The sequence below is a fragment of the Miniopterus schreibersii genome (genome assembly GCF_964146895.1).
Source record: "Miniopterus schreibersii genome assembly, chromosome: 6".
NCBI classification, from domain to species: Eukaryota; Metazoa; Chordata; class Mammalia; order Chiroptera; family Miniopteridae; genus Miniopterus; species Miniopterus schreibersii.
Window position 1 is genome coordinate 69,198,847 of NC_138107.1, and position 18,502 is coordinate 69,217,348.

The 18,502-nt window shown below is 37.0% G+C and overlaps 1 protein-coding gene across 8 annotated transcripts in view; it reads left to right on the plus strand.

Annotated features, from left to right (window-relative positions):
• Window positions 1-18,502, plus strand: part of L3MBTL3 (L3MBTL histone methyl-lysine binding protein 3) — an 85,457-nt gene that overhangs the window by 55,107 nt on the left and 11,848 nt on the right. For all 8 annotated transcript variants that reach the window (XM_081141343.1, XM_081141347.1, XM_081141348.1 and 5 more), the window contains 5 exons: window positions 811-896; window positions 2,905-3,015; window positions 6,141-6,255; window positions 7,674-7,776; window positions 14,100-14,249. In XM_081141343.1, coding sequence (XP_080997469.1) covers window positions 811-896; window positions 2,905-3,015; window positions 6,141-6,255; window positions 7,674-7,776; window positions 14,100-14,249 — 565 coding nt within the window. The remainder of the gene's footprint in view (window positions 1-810; window positions 897-2,904; window positions 3,016-6,140; window positions 6,256-7,673; window positions 7,777-14,099; window positions 14,250-18,502) is intronic.

Genomic DNA, 18,502 nt, shown 5'->3' on the forward strand with positions numbered 1-18,502 from the left:
CTACTAAGTTTTTTCTAGTTTTCTACTTTCCATAATTATACCCCTCCTTTTAGTCAGTGAGAAATCTGGCTTCTGTTATTTCTGATATATTTACTGGTGTTTTCAGTCCCCTTTAGTCAATTTCCCATCCTGCTCCGGGCTACTGTTAATTTCTGCTTAAGCCTACCTAATGGATTTTGAACTCGAGGAAGGACAAGGGCGCAGGAGGGAAAAAGGATAGTTGCTTTTAGACATTATATTATGTTTTGTCATATTTGTTGTAGCTAACAATATGATGGTATATCTGGAATATTTCCTATATTAGTATATATAAATCTACCTTATTCTTGTTCACAAATACTTTCTATTTTATACATACTATACACTTTTTTTGCACATTTCTACATTGATGGTCATTTAACTGGTATTTACATTTTCACATTTACAAGCAATGGTGCATTGTCTTTGTACACATATGTGAGGATTTCCTAGGTTATTAGAAATAAAATTGCTAGATAAAAGGGTATTTATGGTTGTGTGTTAGCGTGTGTTTGTGTATGTCTTGTGTTGTAATACTGTTCTTACCTGAGACCGTAAATTGTACATATACATATATATTAAATTTTCATTTAAAAGTTGATAGGGAAATCATGACCAAGATGAAAACAGTTTTATAGTTCTGAATGTGTAACTAGTTTAAAGTTATTATGTGTAATAAAACATAACTTCCTACATTATAATGGTAGTATTTCATAATGTTATAGGTCAGTTTGTGGTTCTCACTGTCATTTTGGTTAAACCTAATAGGAATTATTTTTTTTTCTTTTTTAGGTTATCCAAATGTGAAACATTTTTCTTGGGATAAATACTTAGAAGAAACCAATTCCTTACCTGCTCCTGCAAGAGCTTTTAAAGTGGTGAGAGAATATATTTTACAATATTTGATTAATTTTTGTTGGTAATTTCTTTCCCTGAAATACAAAAACAGAAAGAGGGATAGCCCTGGTGAACTAGAATAGGAATGGGAGGAAAACAGAAGACCAAAGTGCTATTTCTGAATTTTATAATTTGAAAGTCAAAATTGTTTCTGGGGTTTTTGTTGTTGGCATCTAAAAAATACTTCCATTTTGGACTTTAAATCTCGTTGGAAAATAATTATGTTTGAGTCAGTGTGGAATGAGTTGTTTGTATACCAAACTTCTCTTTCTCCAGCTAGGTATTCTTTATTTTTTATTTATTTATTTTTTTAATTGCTTCCAGAGAGAGGAAGGGAGGGAGGGGACATCTGTTGTCTCCTACATGCGCCCCAAATGGGGATTGAACTAGCAACCTGGGTATGTGCCCTGACTGGGATTCAAACTCACCACCCCTTTTGGTGTTATAGGATGATGCTCCAGCCAACTGAGTCACACTGGCCAGGGTCAGCTAGATATTCTGAAAGACCAATCAGAACAGGGCATTGTTTTCTAATGTAAATTATATCCAATAATTCCTTTGAATTTGTTTATGACAAGTTGAGATGCTATTTTTATTTTGTTGCTATAAATTAGCTTGCTTAATTACCAAAATACAGGGTTATCTGCTTTTATAATAGTATCTTTCTAAACCTGGGTCATTGTTTCTTGCATATTAAGATTCAGAGTAAACCTTATTTGTGTGTAAAGGAAGAATAAGAAATGAGAAATGTATTTTTCAATGTTTTTTATTTCAAACAACTTGCTTTATAATTTATATTTTCCATGAATTTAAAGGAAAAGAAAGCTGTTAAATATTAAAAATTTTTTACTGTGACATAATTAGTCTATTATAAACAAATCTTTTCTTTAAATGATCTTTTTGTATATAAATTGCTAGGATTTTTAAAGGTAGAATTAATTAGTAGGTATGAACCCAAATATATAAAAATGAACATTAGAAATTTTAAAGGAAAACTTGTATTACATGAAAAAGCCACATCAAAGGTGTGTATTTCATTTGATGGTAAATTCAGAATTTAAAAATGAGCCATGTTAGACTTATGCCATATTTATGAATTTTTATCTTTCTAACTTTAACTTAGGCCAGTACAAAGAGCTGCATTGCACTTTGCTTTAAACTGGATAATACTACGTCAAGATCAGTCTACATGTCGAGTGTCATGTTGATATCAGAGAGAAAACTAAAATTTCTCTAGTTTGGCTTTTAGGTGCCATATTGATTGTTTTGTATCTTGTACATAATTTTTACACCTAATTTTCAGAGAAGTTAACTCTTTTACTACATCCATTTTATAGAAGAAAGATGTGAAGTTCAGAAAACTTAAGATGTTTGCCTAACATACCAAATAATTACCTTGCCTTCTGCGGCCTTAGCTTTTTCAGAGGTTTTCAGCTTTCTGCTGAGTATTGAGGTGTAGGCCCTCATTCTCATTCCTGTTCTTACTAGAGTGATTCTGTCCTGCGTGGTTTGATTGCATATTTTCTTTTAAAGATACCTACTGTTTTTTGCTTTTATTACCACCTTTAATCTTGGTATCTTAATTCTGCCATTTTAATGTTTTTTCTTTTTAAAAATAGTTTTCACGTTCGTTGATTTTTGCCAAGGTACCTCCAACTAATGAGAAAAAATTTTTGTCTTCCCTATGGGTAATCAAATAATCAAAATATTTTGAATTTCATCTTAAGATCTTTTGCTTTCTGTTTGCTCCTATAGGCTAGGTAGCCAGACTGTTTCTGTTGCCTGAGGGTTTGGCCTTGTGACGTGGGATTGTGTTTTTGATAAAGGAGGATAAAGTCCAAAGCCAGTCATAGAACTTGAGAGTTTGAAAGGCTGGTTTTCTGAATCGCTCATCTTTTAAAAAAAATTTTTTTTAATTCTATTTTTATGACATAGAGCCCACCTTCTCTTTCTCTTAATTTCACCGGATATAATTTTCTATTATGACAGAAACCTCCACATGGATTCCAGAAAAAAATGAAGCTGGAGGTCATAGACAAAAGGAATCCCATGTTTATTAGAGTGGCAACAGTGGCAGACACAGACGATCACCGAATAAAAGTAAGTGCTTTCTGCTGTGGTTTTGCTTCGCCTTTTGTTGCAAGATGCCGTGGATGGAAACTTTAGCAGAACTTTAATTTGTGAAGTCCTACAATTAGGAAAACCACAGTAATATGCAAATTAAGTGGCTGTGCATCTTCATAAGTCAGTATCTAGTTTTTTTTCTTTATGTAAATTTCTTCAATTATGATTGGCTTTTAATATGTCATATCTACTTTCTCCAAACACAGAGTAGTAAAAGTCAGTCATAATTAAGAGATTTTTTTATGTACATAATAGAGACATTTCCTCTGACTAGAATAACTCACTTGCCAGTAGTGTGCTCTTTTTTTAAAAAATTGAAGGTTAATGTTATTTTATGGGGTATGTTAGATGTAGACTTTTAAGAAGGATATCTTACCTTTTAATATAGGACAAGTAAAAAGAAATAATTTTATGAATAAAATCAGTTTGTAGTTAGAGTTGGTTTAATAAAAGCCAAGTACCTCTCCTAAAGTAAGCAAATGTCTGGGAAGATGGGCTCAGTTTGTCTCAGTGTGATGAATTGTAGCAGCAGCTCCAGGGGAGCAGTCAGGACGTCTCGTCTCCGTTTCTGGTTTCAGCATTAAATTCAGTCGCAAACCAGAACAATATGCGTTGTGCTTGCTTCATAGGCTCTTTTAGGATTTCTATTAGGTATAACAATAGTTATAATCACAGCCAGATGTTGGATTTACACAGTGTTTTACAGGGTAACATTTGTGGTGATAACCATGTGGGAGATTTATGTTATTATCGGTATTTTGTTGATGAAGCTGAGGCTTGGAAAGACTGTAAATGAATTCCTTATTAATTATGGGCAGTGGCAGAACTAGGCCACAGTCCTAAACTGTACAAGTCCAAATTTATGCTTTTTAAAAATAATAATAATCACATGCTTAACTATCTTTAATGAGATAATATGTAAGAAAATAAATTACAAAATAACATGAAAACCTGTACAAATGTGATATATTTATAAAATAGAAATTTTAACCTTTAATTCACTATTTTTAACATATAGTTACTTACTATTAAAATATTTTATAAATAATGGAATGTCTGTGTTAACTTTTTCAAGTATATTTTCGTAACTGTCTTTGGTAATAATGTAAATCATAAAGCAATCAGAGTATGTCTAGATGATGTTAAATATTTTAGAAGAATATTTAGTATTGGCAAGTGAAAATTTCAGAATTTGCGTGTGATGAGCAGAATTTTTTTTTTAAGTAATAGATGTATAAGCAATTATGGGAACATATAAAAATAATGACAGTGCTTCTCTTAGAGTGGGAGGATTACAAGTGATAAGGTTTTTCTATTTTATCTGGTTTCAGGAATACATGTTACTTTTGTAATAAAAAGTTTCAAGTCTGTGGATTTTGATGCTAGGATTAATTGATTTCTAATTGTGAGAAAGTAGATTCTTTCTGAATGATGTTATTTTGAGCCCATATATGTGTACTTTAACGAGTCAGCTGTGTACTGTTCCATCATTAAATCTATCATAATTTATTTAGCCAGTTCCCTGATGTGGGCACTCTGGTAGTTTTTTTTACCACAATGAGTTGAGCTATTGAGATTCTCAAGTCAAGGATAATCTATTTTATAAGTGTTGACTGTTACTGCCAAATAACTCTCCAGAAATATCTCACCAGTTATCAGTCATCTATCAGAACACCCATTTATTCTCATATTCACCAGCTCTAAGAATCACCAAACTGGAACATTTTTGGCAGGTTGAAAAGAGAACAATTGCATCTTGTGGTTTTAATTTGTAGGGGTTTTTTTAGTTATAAGTGAAATTGATTATCTTTTTATATGTTTACTAACCATTTGTATTTATTTTCTTATTTATGAACTATTTGTATCTATTTTTCCGTTTCATTGAGTTTTCATCTTTTTTATATTGATACGTGATTTTTTTTATAAATTAAGGAACAGAGTGCATTGTCACCTGTGTAACGAATGTGTTTCCGGGTTTCTAGTAGGTCTTCTCTCTTACTTGCAATATTTCCCTCTGATGTTTTAAATTTCGATATAGTCAAATTGACCATTCGTTTCTTTTGTGGCTTTTGAGTTCGGAGTCTTGCTTATAAAGGCTATTCCACTCCAGGATTACCAGTACGTTCACTCATGCATCCTTCTAGAATGTTTATTGTTTAGTTGTTAATGTTTGAATTTTTTATCCATTTGACATCTATAGTCTTGTAAGGAGTAAGAGATTCATAGACTTTAAAAAGGAAACCTAGATGGCAAACTTGACTTAAAAGTAAAATATACAGGGTGCGGCAAAAGTAGGTTTACAGTTGTTCATATGGGAAATAATATAATTAATAAATAATAATACAAGAATAAACTCTTTCACGTACTCACAATTGTAAACCTACTTCTCCCCTACCCTGTATATGGCCTGTCAGTATATCCTTTTGCCCTAAAAGATAAAAAATATGTAATACTTAGAAGATATTTAGCTGATTCTTAGTGACCATGCCTGAAAGACCACCTGCCCTTTTACCTGATGACCCGTAAAGATGGTAGCACTGACCAATCTGTAAAACCTCTTTGAGAGATACTGTAATTATTTATGAGAAAAAATACCTAAAAATGCATTTGATGGATATTTTGTAAACTGGGTATATTTAATAGGGCATTGAATTTTTCCAAACAGAGTCTTTTTTAACATAATTCTAGGAGACTTGACATTTATATCAAAGGTCTTCCTGCCTCCGCACTCTCCCCTGCCGCCCTCCCTCCCTCTCCTGATTTATGCATTACTTCAGTAGTATTTATTGGGTGTTTGGTGTTGCTCCTGTGGAGATGTTAAGTACTCAAGTTGCTTAGTGGGAGATCTCTATGTAATATATCTGTAGAAGTATTGCCAAAAAAGTGCCTTTGGCAGGACATTTATTGATGGTTAGATCATTTGAAGAGCAGTCAAAAGTGCCTCTTGTCTCATAGTGTGGATGAAGCAGTTTAATAATTGAAACAATTTATATGGTATTAAGTCTTTACAAGTTACAAGAGAATGAATGTGACTACAGTGGGCAGAACTTTCACCATAGGAAATTTCAGACCTGAATTGCTTCATTTCTTTTTCTTTTCAGGTTCACTTTGATGGCTGGAATAGCTGCTATGATTACTGGGTAGATGCAGATTCTCCCGACATCCACCCTGTGGGCTGGTGTTCGAAAACCGGGCATCCTCTTCAGCCTCCTTTGAGTAAGAAACACAAGGAGACAAAAAATGTTTCCATTTTCTTGTGTAATGCTTAATATTTTCTTTTTACGTACTCTTCTTTCTACTGCACATTTTTTCTCTATGTAATCCTTGGCCCAGTTACTGCATTTTTAATTACTTGGTAGCAAAAAATATATAAAAGAAAAAATTTAGTATCTGAAAAAGGAAAGTGGGTATAGACATTCTTTACTTTTACTTAGAAGTAGTCATCACCTTTTAAAATTAGTACTGAATTTTTGGAAGACAATTTTTTAGACTATCAAAATGTCTCATTGTCAGTATCCTAATAGTGAGTTTATAGTATAGTTTTGCAAAATGTTATCATAGGGAGAAAGTGGACAAAATGTATAAGGGAACTCCCTCTGGCCCTGACCAGTGTGGCTCAGCTGGTTGAGCATCTTTCCCTGCACTAAAGGGTCACCAGTTCAATTCCCAGTCAGGGCATATGCCCAAGTTTCAGGTTCAGTCCCAGGCCGGGGTGCATACAGGAGGCAAACGATCTATGTTTTCTCTTTCTTTCTCTCTTTCTCCCTCTCCCCCCTTTCTCTCTTCTCTCTCTCCCTTCTCCTTCCTCTCTCTCTAAAATCAGTAAAAACTTTTTTTTTAAAGGGATCTCCCTCTGTATTATAACTTATGACTGCATGTAAACCTACAATTACCTCAATAAACATTTCAATTATATTAAGTTTTTTTTAATAACTGACATGACATGGTATTGGTCACAGCATGTTTAATATAACAAAACCTGGAAACAAATGTTGGTTAAATAAACTGTGGTGCATGCATGCTACAGATACCATGCAACAGTCATAAAGACTCTTCCTATTGATATGGAAAGAATGATAAGACATGGTCTTTAACTTAAAGACCAAAGAAGAGTGATTCAGAATAGTACACATCAGTGTTGCCCTTTTTATGTGGCAAAATAAAATAAAAAACTTGATACATGTATTAGATGTACTGGATGCTTAGAACAACATCTGGGAGGGCCCATATTAACTGAGGTTATGAAATGTGGGAAGGGGGTAACTTGAATGGGATCCGTAACTATTCTTTTTTCTCCAGTGCATTTGAAGTTTCCACAGTGTGAGACTCATGTATTATGTTATTTACTTGAAAAAGTTGTTTAGAATATCATTAATTCTGATTAGGTATCTCTGGAATTTGTGACATTTTGAAAGGGTTTTAGATGAAAGTTTACAGCTTCACTATTGAAGAAAGACAGTGTGATCAGAGCCATAGTGGAGCACCTTTAGAAGTAGAGACTTTGAAGATATTTTTAATTTTATAGAACCTACTTTTTTTTTTGTTTATATGTATTGATTTATGTATTGATTGCAATTTGGATTCCTTCTGGTTAACTTTATGGTTTGTTTTGGTTTTTTTTTGCTTTGTCATAGGCCCCTTAGAATTAATGGAAGCTTCGGAACAAGGTGGATGCTCAACCCTGGGATGTAATGGAATTGGTCATTTCAAGAGAGCGAGACACCTGGGCCCTCACAGGTGTGTGGTGCTGCGGCTCGTGGGGATTCCATATGTGGTCAGAGAGAGGGTGTCTCATGTACAAGATAATGGTTTTCACGTATACTGAATAGATGTGAACTAATTTTAAATTCGGATCCATAGGAAATGTGGTTACCATGGTGATCCTATAAAAATAAACAGTATACCTGTAGTTAAATCTTCCCAAGAGAAAACACAGTCACAGTTTAAATAGATTTACTCTCGCTTTTTGGTTTTTCTTGGCAACATGACAAGTATAGACACTTAGCCTCTGAAACAGTTATTTTGGGTTGACTGTTAATAATGAGGAGAAGGCAGGTCCTGTTGGAACTGTTTGGTAGAATATTATAGGATTGGGTGACACAACAATTTGAATACAGAGAGGTAATACTGTAGTAGATTAGCAAAGATCACAAAAAGCACAAATATAGTCAAACATGAGAATGTGTTGATCAGAAAGGCATTTTTCAATATTTTTCTCTTACCTGTAAGTACCTAAAAAAGGAAACCAAATTTATACATTTGAAATTCGATGTATTATTTAGGCAATTCAGGGGTCTTTTTAGATTTTTAAGTTTTTACTGAGATACTGAGAAATTGCTGTGACTTAAGTGGGTTTTTTAAAAAACTAAAGCATTATCTCTTTAGGTGCCTATTAAAATAACCAGTCAGTATAACTGTTCTAACTGCATGCTAATTGGATTGCCTGGTGAGAAGAATGAGTCCTTGGTTATCTAGATTGTGCAGGTTGTGAATCCAGGTCTTTAAAATACCTAAAGCATGCACTGCCTGTTTCTCTGAGAGTTAATAGGAATTGTAAAGTTGGTGCGATTATTTTCATCTCTGTACAGTTCCCGCCTCCTCTCCTCTCTACCACCTCTCTACAGTGCTGCTGATCTTCCTTTTGCAACCCTCCGCCTGAGCTATTTTTATGAGGTTCAGCATGTTCTAGAGTAAAAAGTCTGAGCATAGGATGATGATTCCATTTGCAAATATCCATTTAAAAACCCGTTTTGTTGTTTGTATGGTTGCAATCCAAAAGTTAACGTGATTAATTTAAACTGAGTTAAAAATACTGTACCTTAGGAGTTATTTAGTGTTGCCAAGTAAAGAAGACTAGATTATTTTCAGACATTATGTAAGTCTAAATGCCAGAATAACTCATTAGCATGCTGAATTTCCATTAGATATTTATAAATTCTTTTGTTCAGTAAATATTTTTGAGCAGCAGTTTTTCCCTCCCTTAATAACTAAACTTATTGAGCATTAATTTATTCTGTGGGATATTTCACTAATTGTTTTACATGTTTTGGATGACCTTCAAATGACCCTGTAATACAGGGTCATTTAATCCTAATTTTTGTTTTTTAATCCTAATTTTTGAAGAGGCCACTGTGGCTCTTGGAGGTGTACTGACTTGCCTAAATGACTCTGGTTGAGGAACAGCTGGAGTTTTAACCCAAGGGTCTGTGCTCTTGGCCACTTCCTTCTCACTGCCTGTCAAGGACTACTCCATGAATTAGTCCCAGACCCAACCTTCAAAAATCTCATGGACTCATGGAGCTCTATGTAAGCTGTACATAATTTAATTAAAATATGGACACAGAATGGTAACTGAATATTGAAACTTGCAAAGGCATTTAAAAAATGTATGAATATTGACATTATATTGTTGGGCTGCAGTTGAAAATTAAAAAAAACATTTATTTGGTCTTCTGGGAAGAAAACCCACCTTACAGCAACGTCCATAATCTCTTTAGGAGCGCTTTTAGTCTGAACCAAGAGTTTGGCCTGTCACTGCAAGGTCTGTGATGGCATTCCTGTGCCCCTCAACCTTCATGGCCCTGGCCACTCCTCAGGATCTCCTTTCCCCAAGTGCACCATGGACCTCTGAGGGTTATTCCGCTGGCCACACCCTCTTCACAAAGTTCCAGTGGTTATCTTTGGAGCATTTCTTCAGAGGTGCAGTGTTGTATTTGCTGAAAGCAGGGAACAGTGATGGGGACAATCGTGGAAGATTTTATGGAGAAATGTGATAAGGCAGTATTTCAGTGTAATTAGAACCATAGTAGAGAATTACTCATTTTTTTTGGAACGAGAGAAGTAGCCTTATGCCTTAAAAGACACGCATTGATAAGCTGTGTTTAGGGCATAACTTGTAGATCTGTGCATAAGTCTCTCTAGAGTCTCAGAGAGCAGGATGCATTCAGAGAACTAGTGGGCAGTCAGCTCCTGCCCACGTCGTGTCGTTCTTGTTCTCAGCCCCTTCCACTGGCCTTTCTTAGTCTCCCTGACTCTGATCTCCTATTTACAACACTCAGAGCTCTTTATCTGGCAGGATATTAATTTTTAACAGGCACAGCCTGTTTACCATTTCATTAGTAGACTTGTGGACTAGCTGCTGCATCATGGGTATGCTCTGAAAGGCTCATTTCACTGGCACTTTTGTCCTTGCTGAGAATGCTGTGTGTAGGAAAACATAATGAGAAAATTCTCTTTGGATTAATTTACTGAGAAGCTGCATAAATCAAAACATGCATTCTTTGCTTAGATAACAACGAAAGTTTCTCTTCTCGCAAGAATAATCAGTTTTATAAACATGTAAGCAGAGGCCTACGTTTTGACTTGCATTTGTTGTTAGCCTCTCTGAAAATTATAATAGTTGGGTTTGCTCTAAGAAGTGTTAGAAATAGAACATGTATCTCAACAGCGGAATTTAGAATGTAGTGTTTTTAACTGCTGAAATCTAAATGATCCGTAATGGAGTTGGATATGGTGTTCCCATCCCTAGGCGTACTTAGTAGTCAGATTGCCTTATTAATATTGGTTGCTTCATGGTGTTTCTCTTTGCTGATTCATTCATTTGGTCTACTGAGAGGTCAAAGAATGGGAGGAATTTAAAGGGGGGCTAAAGTCATACAAAAGTCCATGTTCTACATATCTAGTGCCTTCAGAAGTAAATCTTTCCCGTGTAGAATTTGATCTTGGAGAAATTAAACAAGAAAAGAAAAAAATAGTATTTCCTACAACCTCTAAAAGATATTTATCAAATCCATGGAAAGTTTTTGGACAGAAACCTGCGAACTATAAACACTATATTAACTCGACATCCATCCATCCATCAGGCACTTGCCAGGCCTGCCTTACGCTAGGCTAGGTGAGGGGCTGCACAGAGGAGAGGGCCCCTGTTTCTAAAGGCAGGCGTGGGGCGGCAAATGCAAATGAAGGGTACTCAAGGGAGGAGTGTGTGAGGAGGGATGGGCAGTGCCCTAGAACTCGGGACCTGCTGCTTACGCACTGCTTAGGAATGAGCAAGCTCAAGTTCTGAGACTGTTTTCTCATCTGTAAAATGAGGATGACAACAGCAGTAATGACCGTGGACCGAATGCATGACCAAAGGCCAAGTGCTTTACTTGCGTTGCCTCATTTAATTCTCACAACCCTGGCAGGTTGTCCCTATTCTAATGCTCATTTTATAAATGTAGAAACCAAGGGTTTAAAAAGGGAACTTGCTCGCTCGCACTCACTTAGCTCTTGGTGGCGTTACACTGTGAGCTCCGGCTGCATCCTGACCATCACTCCGTATCAGTTAGCAGTACCTCATGGTGCTGAAGAATTTCCTTATCCTTAATCTACGACAGTTACATCCATTTTTTAGCACTGTCTCCTAGCGAGATGCTGCTATCATAGAGCAACTGTGTATAGAGCTAACACTTAACTTCTCTGTGCCCATTTCCTTGTTTTTAAGTTTACAACATTCCTGGTTTTAAAATAATAACTTTATAAACTCACCAGTGCTGATCAAATGTCTGTGGAAACAGTGGGTTCTCACTAGGCTTGAATTACTTCTAGTTTTTCATGTACTAAGTTTCTGGTGATGAAACATAAGTCATGTGTGTCCCATCACACGTGTGTATTTAGCCTTGGTTACTCACATGTATACAGACACACAGAACTCCTTACTGTTACACAGGTCCTCAGATTGCGTATATTCACAAAAGATTTCAAGCCCTTTATGTAAGCACTTTATTAGTGTGCACCCTGTTCTATTAGCAAATAATTCCCCTATCAGCTATACATACAAATACTTGCCCCTCTGGGCCCTCTCGAGGCAGTTTCTCCTGGGAAAGACTGGTCTGGCTTATTAGGACAGGTAAGAGGACTACCTTGTTCAGCCCTCCACATAAAGCATCTTGAGTGATTGTTTTAAGTTGTAAATCAAAACTTATTATTCTCTTATTTGAAGGCCCTCGAGTGACTTCAAATCAACACTAAGCTAAACATGAACTCGTGGCTGTGGCAATCAGGCCCTACATAAAGTTCTCCCTGCCTGTGCATACTGTGTCTCCTTTCCCTGCTTGCTTCACTCTAGCCAGCTGGCCTGGCTTTCCCTCAAACATGCCAAGCTCTCCCTACGTTTCTACTACTATTCCGATGTCCTGGAGTGCTCCTCCCTGGGCTGACAGTGCTCTTCCTCCTGACCATGAGGGCACTGCTCAAATGCTGCTGCTTCAGGGAGGCCCCTCCTCACCAGCAGTCAAAACCCACTTCTCTCATGTTACACTCCGTGGTGTTTGTCACTACATGAAGTTGTCTAATTTATTTAATTGTGTAATTGTGTATTACCCGTCTCACCCTAGAATTTCGGCTCTGTGAGAGCAGAGAACTCGTCTTTATTTTCCACTGTGTTTCCAATGCCTAGAAAGGTAATTAGCACATAATAGATACTTTGTAAAATACTCGTTGAACAAATGAGTGAAATAATTAAAGACTGAAATTACCTAACCCTTTTAAGCCTTAGTTTGTCACATGAACAGCCTTTCTTGCAGGCTCTTGTGCAGATTAAGTAAAATGCTTTGTGTAAAGCACTTAGCGCAGTGCTTGATACATAGTAAGTGCTCCATTAATGCCACCAGTTATTGTTTTCATTATTATTGGGTTAAAATTATATACATTTATATCATCACATGTTCTTTACTTCCTTTGCATAGATATCAGTGTAGAGTAGCAGGTAGTTAAAGAAAACAAAGATTGCCTTTTTGTTTATAAGATGTATGTGGTAAATTTTATAGATTATTATCAGAATCACTTGGGAGCATCTTTAGACTCTTACCTCTTTCTCTTGGGAGAATATATCAGATTCTTTTGGTAGAGGGTAGACATGCAGTGTTTAAAAATTTTCTCTGGGTGATTATCAGCATTCTTACTATCACCTAAACTGAGGAAAAGAATATGTAAGACACTAATTTACCTAAGGTACAAAACCATTTTTAGATTTAAGGAAGCTTCCTAAAAACAGAGGTGCAACATAGGCAGTTAGTTGGAGGGGGTGATTGTGGGTTCAGATACAGAGGTTTCTAGTTCTGGAGCCTAGAAATCTGAGGCCCAGGCACAGAAGGGTTTTGACCTAGATTTCCTTTTCTTGGATAACAGGAATGATCCCCAAGTGGGACCGGAGAGACCAGCCAGTGGTCACTGATGGAAGTGAGCTAGATGGGACTTTATCCAAGTTGACATCTGTTCCCTTCTCATATTAGGGACAGGATCAGCTAGAGATGGATGTGTATTTTCTAGGATGTCAGGTGCACTTCCAGACCTGGAGACAGCAGTGTGGAGTAAACTCCTTCCTTTTGAGGGCAGCAGCTGTTATGAAGGAAATTAAACAGCATGTGATGACCCTGGGCCTGAAGGATCACTTTAGAAATCTTCTCCACCCATCTGTCCATGAATCCTCTCTGTCCCACCTCTGTCACCAGTCCTCCTGTGATGTCTCAAGTATTTTTCTCTTAGGGCTGATTATTTCTAGGGATGTGGGCAGGCCCTGCCCCAGACAATATGGAGGGGATCCTACGGTGACCATGGCCCAGTTCCAAAGACTGCATCAGGTTGCTTCTAAAAATGGAGTGCAAAGACATTTTTCTATCAGAATATACTTAGAATATGGGTTTTTTTTAATTAAATGTATTGGGGTAATGTTGGTTGATGATGTAAGTTTCACGTGTATAATTCTATAGTATGTCATCTGTATATTGCATTGTGTGCTCACTACCCAAAGTCTAGTCTCCTTTCATCACCATCTCCTTGACTCCCTTTAGCTTATTCATCCTTCCCCCAAACCCCCAAACATACAAACAAAACCAAAATATGTTTTAAAAATAACTATTTCGTACTATTTAATCATACGTATACATATACACATAATACACATGCATACACACATTTAACCTGCTCAGTTAAGTTTTGACATTTCATGTTCTGTACCCTGGTACTTCAGTTGGAAGAAGGGCTTTCTAATGGAAATGTTCTTTTCTTTTAATATTTAGTGCTGCCAACTGTCCCTATTCAGAAATCAATTTAAATAAAGACCGCATCTTCCCAGACCGCCTAAGTGGGGAGATGCCTCCGGCTAGTCCATCATTTCCGAGAAATAAAAGGACAGACACAAATGAAACCACCTCATCTCCTGAAATCAGGTAATTTACGTGATGATATTAGTGCTATTTAGAAGTCCTCTGGTAGAAGAGACTTTCTGTCTTAGACGTTTTATGTTCTATGGTAATGTTTTCTTGTACATTATTGAAAATTCACCTGATTTAAGGTGAAATGATGGAGCTCAGCTCTCGAACTTCTTTTAAATTAGGGAGAGTGTTCATACAAGCACATCGAAGGCAGGCAGGACTTCTTCCTTCTCCTTTTAGCTGAACTTGCTTGGTGTTGAATGAATTGGTCGATATTTATATAGAGCCACCTTTTATTATAGAGATGGCACACTCCTTCTGAAAATGGACATTATTTCTTCTTAGTGCTCATTATGTGCCAAGTACTTGCATAGACATTATTTCATGTAACTTAAAATGTTAATTGTACTGTAAGCAGAGTCATTTAGTTTTGATTTCAGTTACAGCGTTGAGTTGGGATGTTTTAGCCTCAGTGGATTATGTTAAGTAAAGAACTAAGTTTTGTGTGATACATCTTTATATATTATATATTAACCAAGGACACTACTAAAAGAAACAGCTGATTAATAGAAAGATGCTCCTTAATGCTTAAGTTTGGGGAGTTTCTTTTATGGAGCATTTTAAAACCTAAGGCAACATAGTTCTTTGTTTATTTAAATATTGTATTACTTCCATCCTTATGAATGAACAAGGTACGTATTTGAATTACTACGTCTGGTTCTGAATTCGTAGCAGTGTTATTGGAGTAATGGCATTTCAACTATTGGTGTCCTTCTAGAAAAGCAGTATTGCCCTGTGCATGGGGGAGAGCTGTAACTTCTTCAGTTATTCACAGCAGTGATGATGTTTTTACCCTTCAAACCGTGACTAATATACGCAGCCCAGCACCCTAAAATGAGGATATATTACTGGAAGAAATTTACTCTAAGATAAAAGTACTAATTCACATAGTAATAATTACAGAAACAGAGTTCATTGACTCACAAGGTGGGAAGAATACCTAGAGTTTCAGATTTTTCAAAAGCCATATTGTTTAAAACATCAGCAGAATTCTCCAAAGGGCCAGTAGTGCCAGCTTGCAGGCACTTTGCTAACCATCTGGGCTCCAGGCCAGATACTTGGGGCTAGAGTCTCCTCAGAGCAGAAAAAGGTAGTCAGTTTGGATGACTTCTTAGGGTGCTTTTAAACTCGAAGTCTGTGTAAGAAAAGAGTAGTTTACAGTGGATCTAACCATCCCAGGCGTTGGTCTGTCTGCTGTGAAGGTGTGGTCATGGTTCTTCACATCATCACCCATGATTCCGGAGACAATCTCAGACATTTTATGTTTTCTATAGTAACCCACAACATGTGTCATATCTGAAGATTTTTTACATCACATATATTTTTAGCCCGTACTATCTGAGTCAGTGAATCCTGACCTGCCATTACTTCTGTGTGAATTAATACTTACATTTATTTGTATTAAATTTTTTTATTTTGGGGTGCCAGGATTTGGCAAACGAGCATCACACTATTCATGATTTTTAAAGTTTTGTTCAGATTTCTTCTTCATCTTTCCAAATTTACTATTCTTATTTTCTTTATTTATTGACTTACTTACTTTGTGTGTGTGCCTAGATATAACCTGAGAGATTAGATTAGTTACATGCAGTCAGAGGAAACATGAGGGAGACCATCCAAATGAACCCTACATTTTTAAGGTAACCACTTTTTACCAAGATGTTTTTTCTCACTTTACTTTTTACACTGAAGTATCTAAAAGAAATTATTACATTGCCTGGCCGGCGTGGCTCAGCTGTTGAGCATCCACCTGTGAGCCAGGAGATCACAGTTCGATTCCTGGTCAGGGCACGTGCCCAGGTTGCAGGCCCGATCCCCAACAGGAGCTGTGCAGGAGTCAGCCGATCAGTGACTCTCTCATCGTTGATGTTTCTCTCTTTCTGTCCCTCTCCCTTCCTCTCTCTGAAATCAGAGATATACTTTAAAAAAAAATTATTACAAATGTGATATTCCAAAGTAAATACTTCATTATGCGTACGTAAAAAACATTTCTCAAAATAACAGACTTTATTTACTTTTATATTTTAAGCTTCTTTTCTGTACTCACATTTTTTTCATTTTCAAAGTAAATACAATATTTGTCGATTACTGATATCTTTCTCCTGGACTTAAGAATGAAATAGAGAGCTGTGCAAAGCTCTGAGAACAGTGACTAATAAGTAATAAGCCCTCAGTTAATGTTAGTCTTTATAAATGTTGCATTTGTTTCATGGTATTTCTTTTATCCCTGAGGGGCAAAAGAAAGGTTGGCCCAAAGTTTCTGTGCTGTTTCTGGGTTAAACTTTGAATAGAGCTCTCAAACAAGATGATTCTCGTAATATCAGATTACCTTCTGTCTCCTTTTCCCAAAAGCATTGCCCACATGGATGTAATACATTTTCCTTGCATCATTCTAAATAATTTACTAAAATTTGGTTGCCAGACTTCAGTGTTTTGTTCCATTTTTTTAATGCACTTTGACACAGCAAGAGACAGTTTGCACCACCAGAAGCTGACCCTGAAGCAAAGGTTTGATTGCAGGTGGTTTACTTGGGAGGTAAGGGGCAGACATCAGAAGGGGAGTGGGGAAGAGACAGAAGGGAGGACCGCGGTAAAAGCTTCACTGTCATACTGACCACTGCCGTGGGCAGCGGGAGCACCGTCCTGCTGGGAGAACTCTGGGAGTCTGTGTAGAACACACATCTCAGTTTTCCCACATGGGGATGAGGGAGCTGAGCTCTTTAAATAGCAGTTCCCCTCAGTCACAGGGGAGGCTGCTAGGGCAGGAAGGCCACGTCAGTGACCCAGCACATCTGCCCTGCGGCACAGCAGGCAAAGCAGCTGGAAGCCAAGTTCATCCTGCGGGAGAGCGGAGCAGCAGAGACAGGTGGGAGTGAGCATCCAGGGGCATGGACTGCATGCTCACAGCATGCATAGACACTTGGAAAATTACTGTGGAGTTACAGTTATTATTAGATGGTAAATCAAGTCCACCTTTGGGAATCTATATGAATGGTCTTTGGAGATTCTTCTTGTCCACATCCAGTAGCTCTTTTCTTTCTTTTAAATATATTTTTATTGATTTCAGAGAGAAGAAGGGAGAGGGGGAGAGAGAAACATCAATGATGAGAGAGTCATTGATCGGCTGCCTCCTGCATGCCGCCCACTGGGGATCGAGCCCTCAACCCGGGCATGTGCCCTGACTGGGAATCGAACCTCGATCTCCTGGATCCTAGGTCAATGCTCAGCGGCTGAGCCACTACCGGTCAGGCAAGAAGCTCGATTTTCGTTAAAACAGTCTCAGTTCTGATGCCAATGGCTGTGACACCAAGGCAGCCATTCAGAGTGAAAGGAGGAGATGACTGAGTTGTTGTCGAATGCCTGTGAAGTTGCTGGAACAGTGTAACAGGTTCTTGTTTTATCTTCTCAAATAGCACTAATTTGTGACTCAGGAGACTCTCATATATAGTTGAAAAGCAGAGACTTCTCTTTCCTACAACATGAAAGTAATGCAGTCTCGCTCTTTTTATGATACCTGATCTTTATTTCCCAAACCTGACTTTATTGGTTAGGGCTTTTCATTATATGGGCATTGATTAAATTAATTGCTGGACTAGGTTTTTTGGTGTGTTTTTCCTTGGCACCTTAATAATATCCACTGTATTTTCTCCTTATGTTTCTTTTCTTTGCTAACATGTGTTCCTTATGCTAAAGTATAATTTGATAGGCTTATTGATCAAAATGTTTTCTTTTTAGTCATTAAGTAAATAGTAAGCCATGTTTACCTCTCCTGGGCCATGTTGTGTGAAAACACTATTAAAACTATTGCTAATGTATCATCACAAAAGGAATTTAATTTTAAAATCTCTTTATTTGACTGTTACCTATAGACATAAAAGTTGTAATCCTACTGGTTTTGCCATCTTTTCCAAACCCCTTTGAAGATGGTGACCCCCTTGTCTTGAAGCTGTTCAAGCACAGTCCCTTCTTCATTTGTACAAGGCATTTTAGGGACAGTTCAAGCACTCTTTTATAATTCCTCCTACATATAGCCCTGAGATTCTCATTCTCTGAATGTTTATCTGTGAGTGACTTCAGCCCAGCAATTAAGGGGGAAAACATGCTAGGAACATGCAAAGAGACATTCTTTTAATGTTCAAAACAGAAAACCCTACATGTCTTACAGCTCTCACTACATTCACTGTGTCCCCACTTGTTACCAGGGAGTA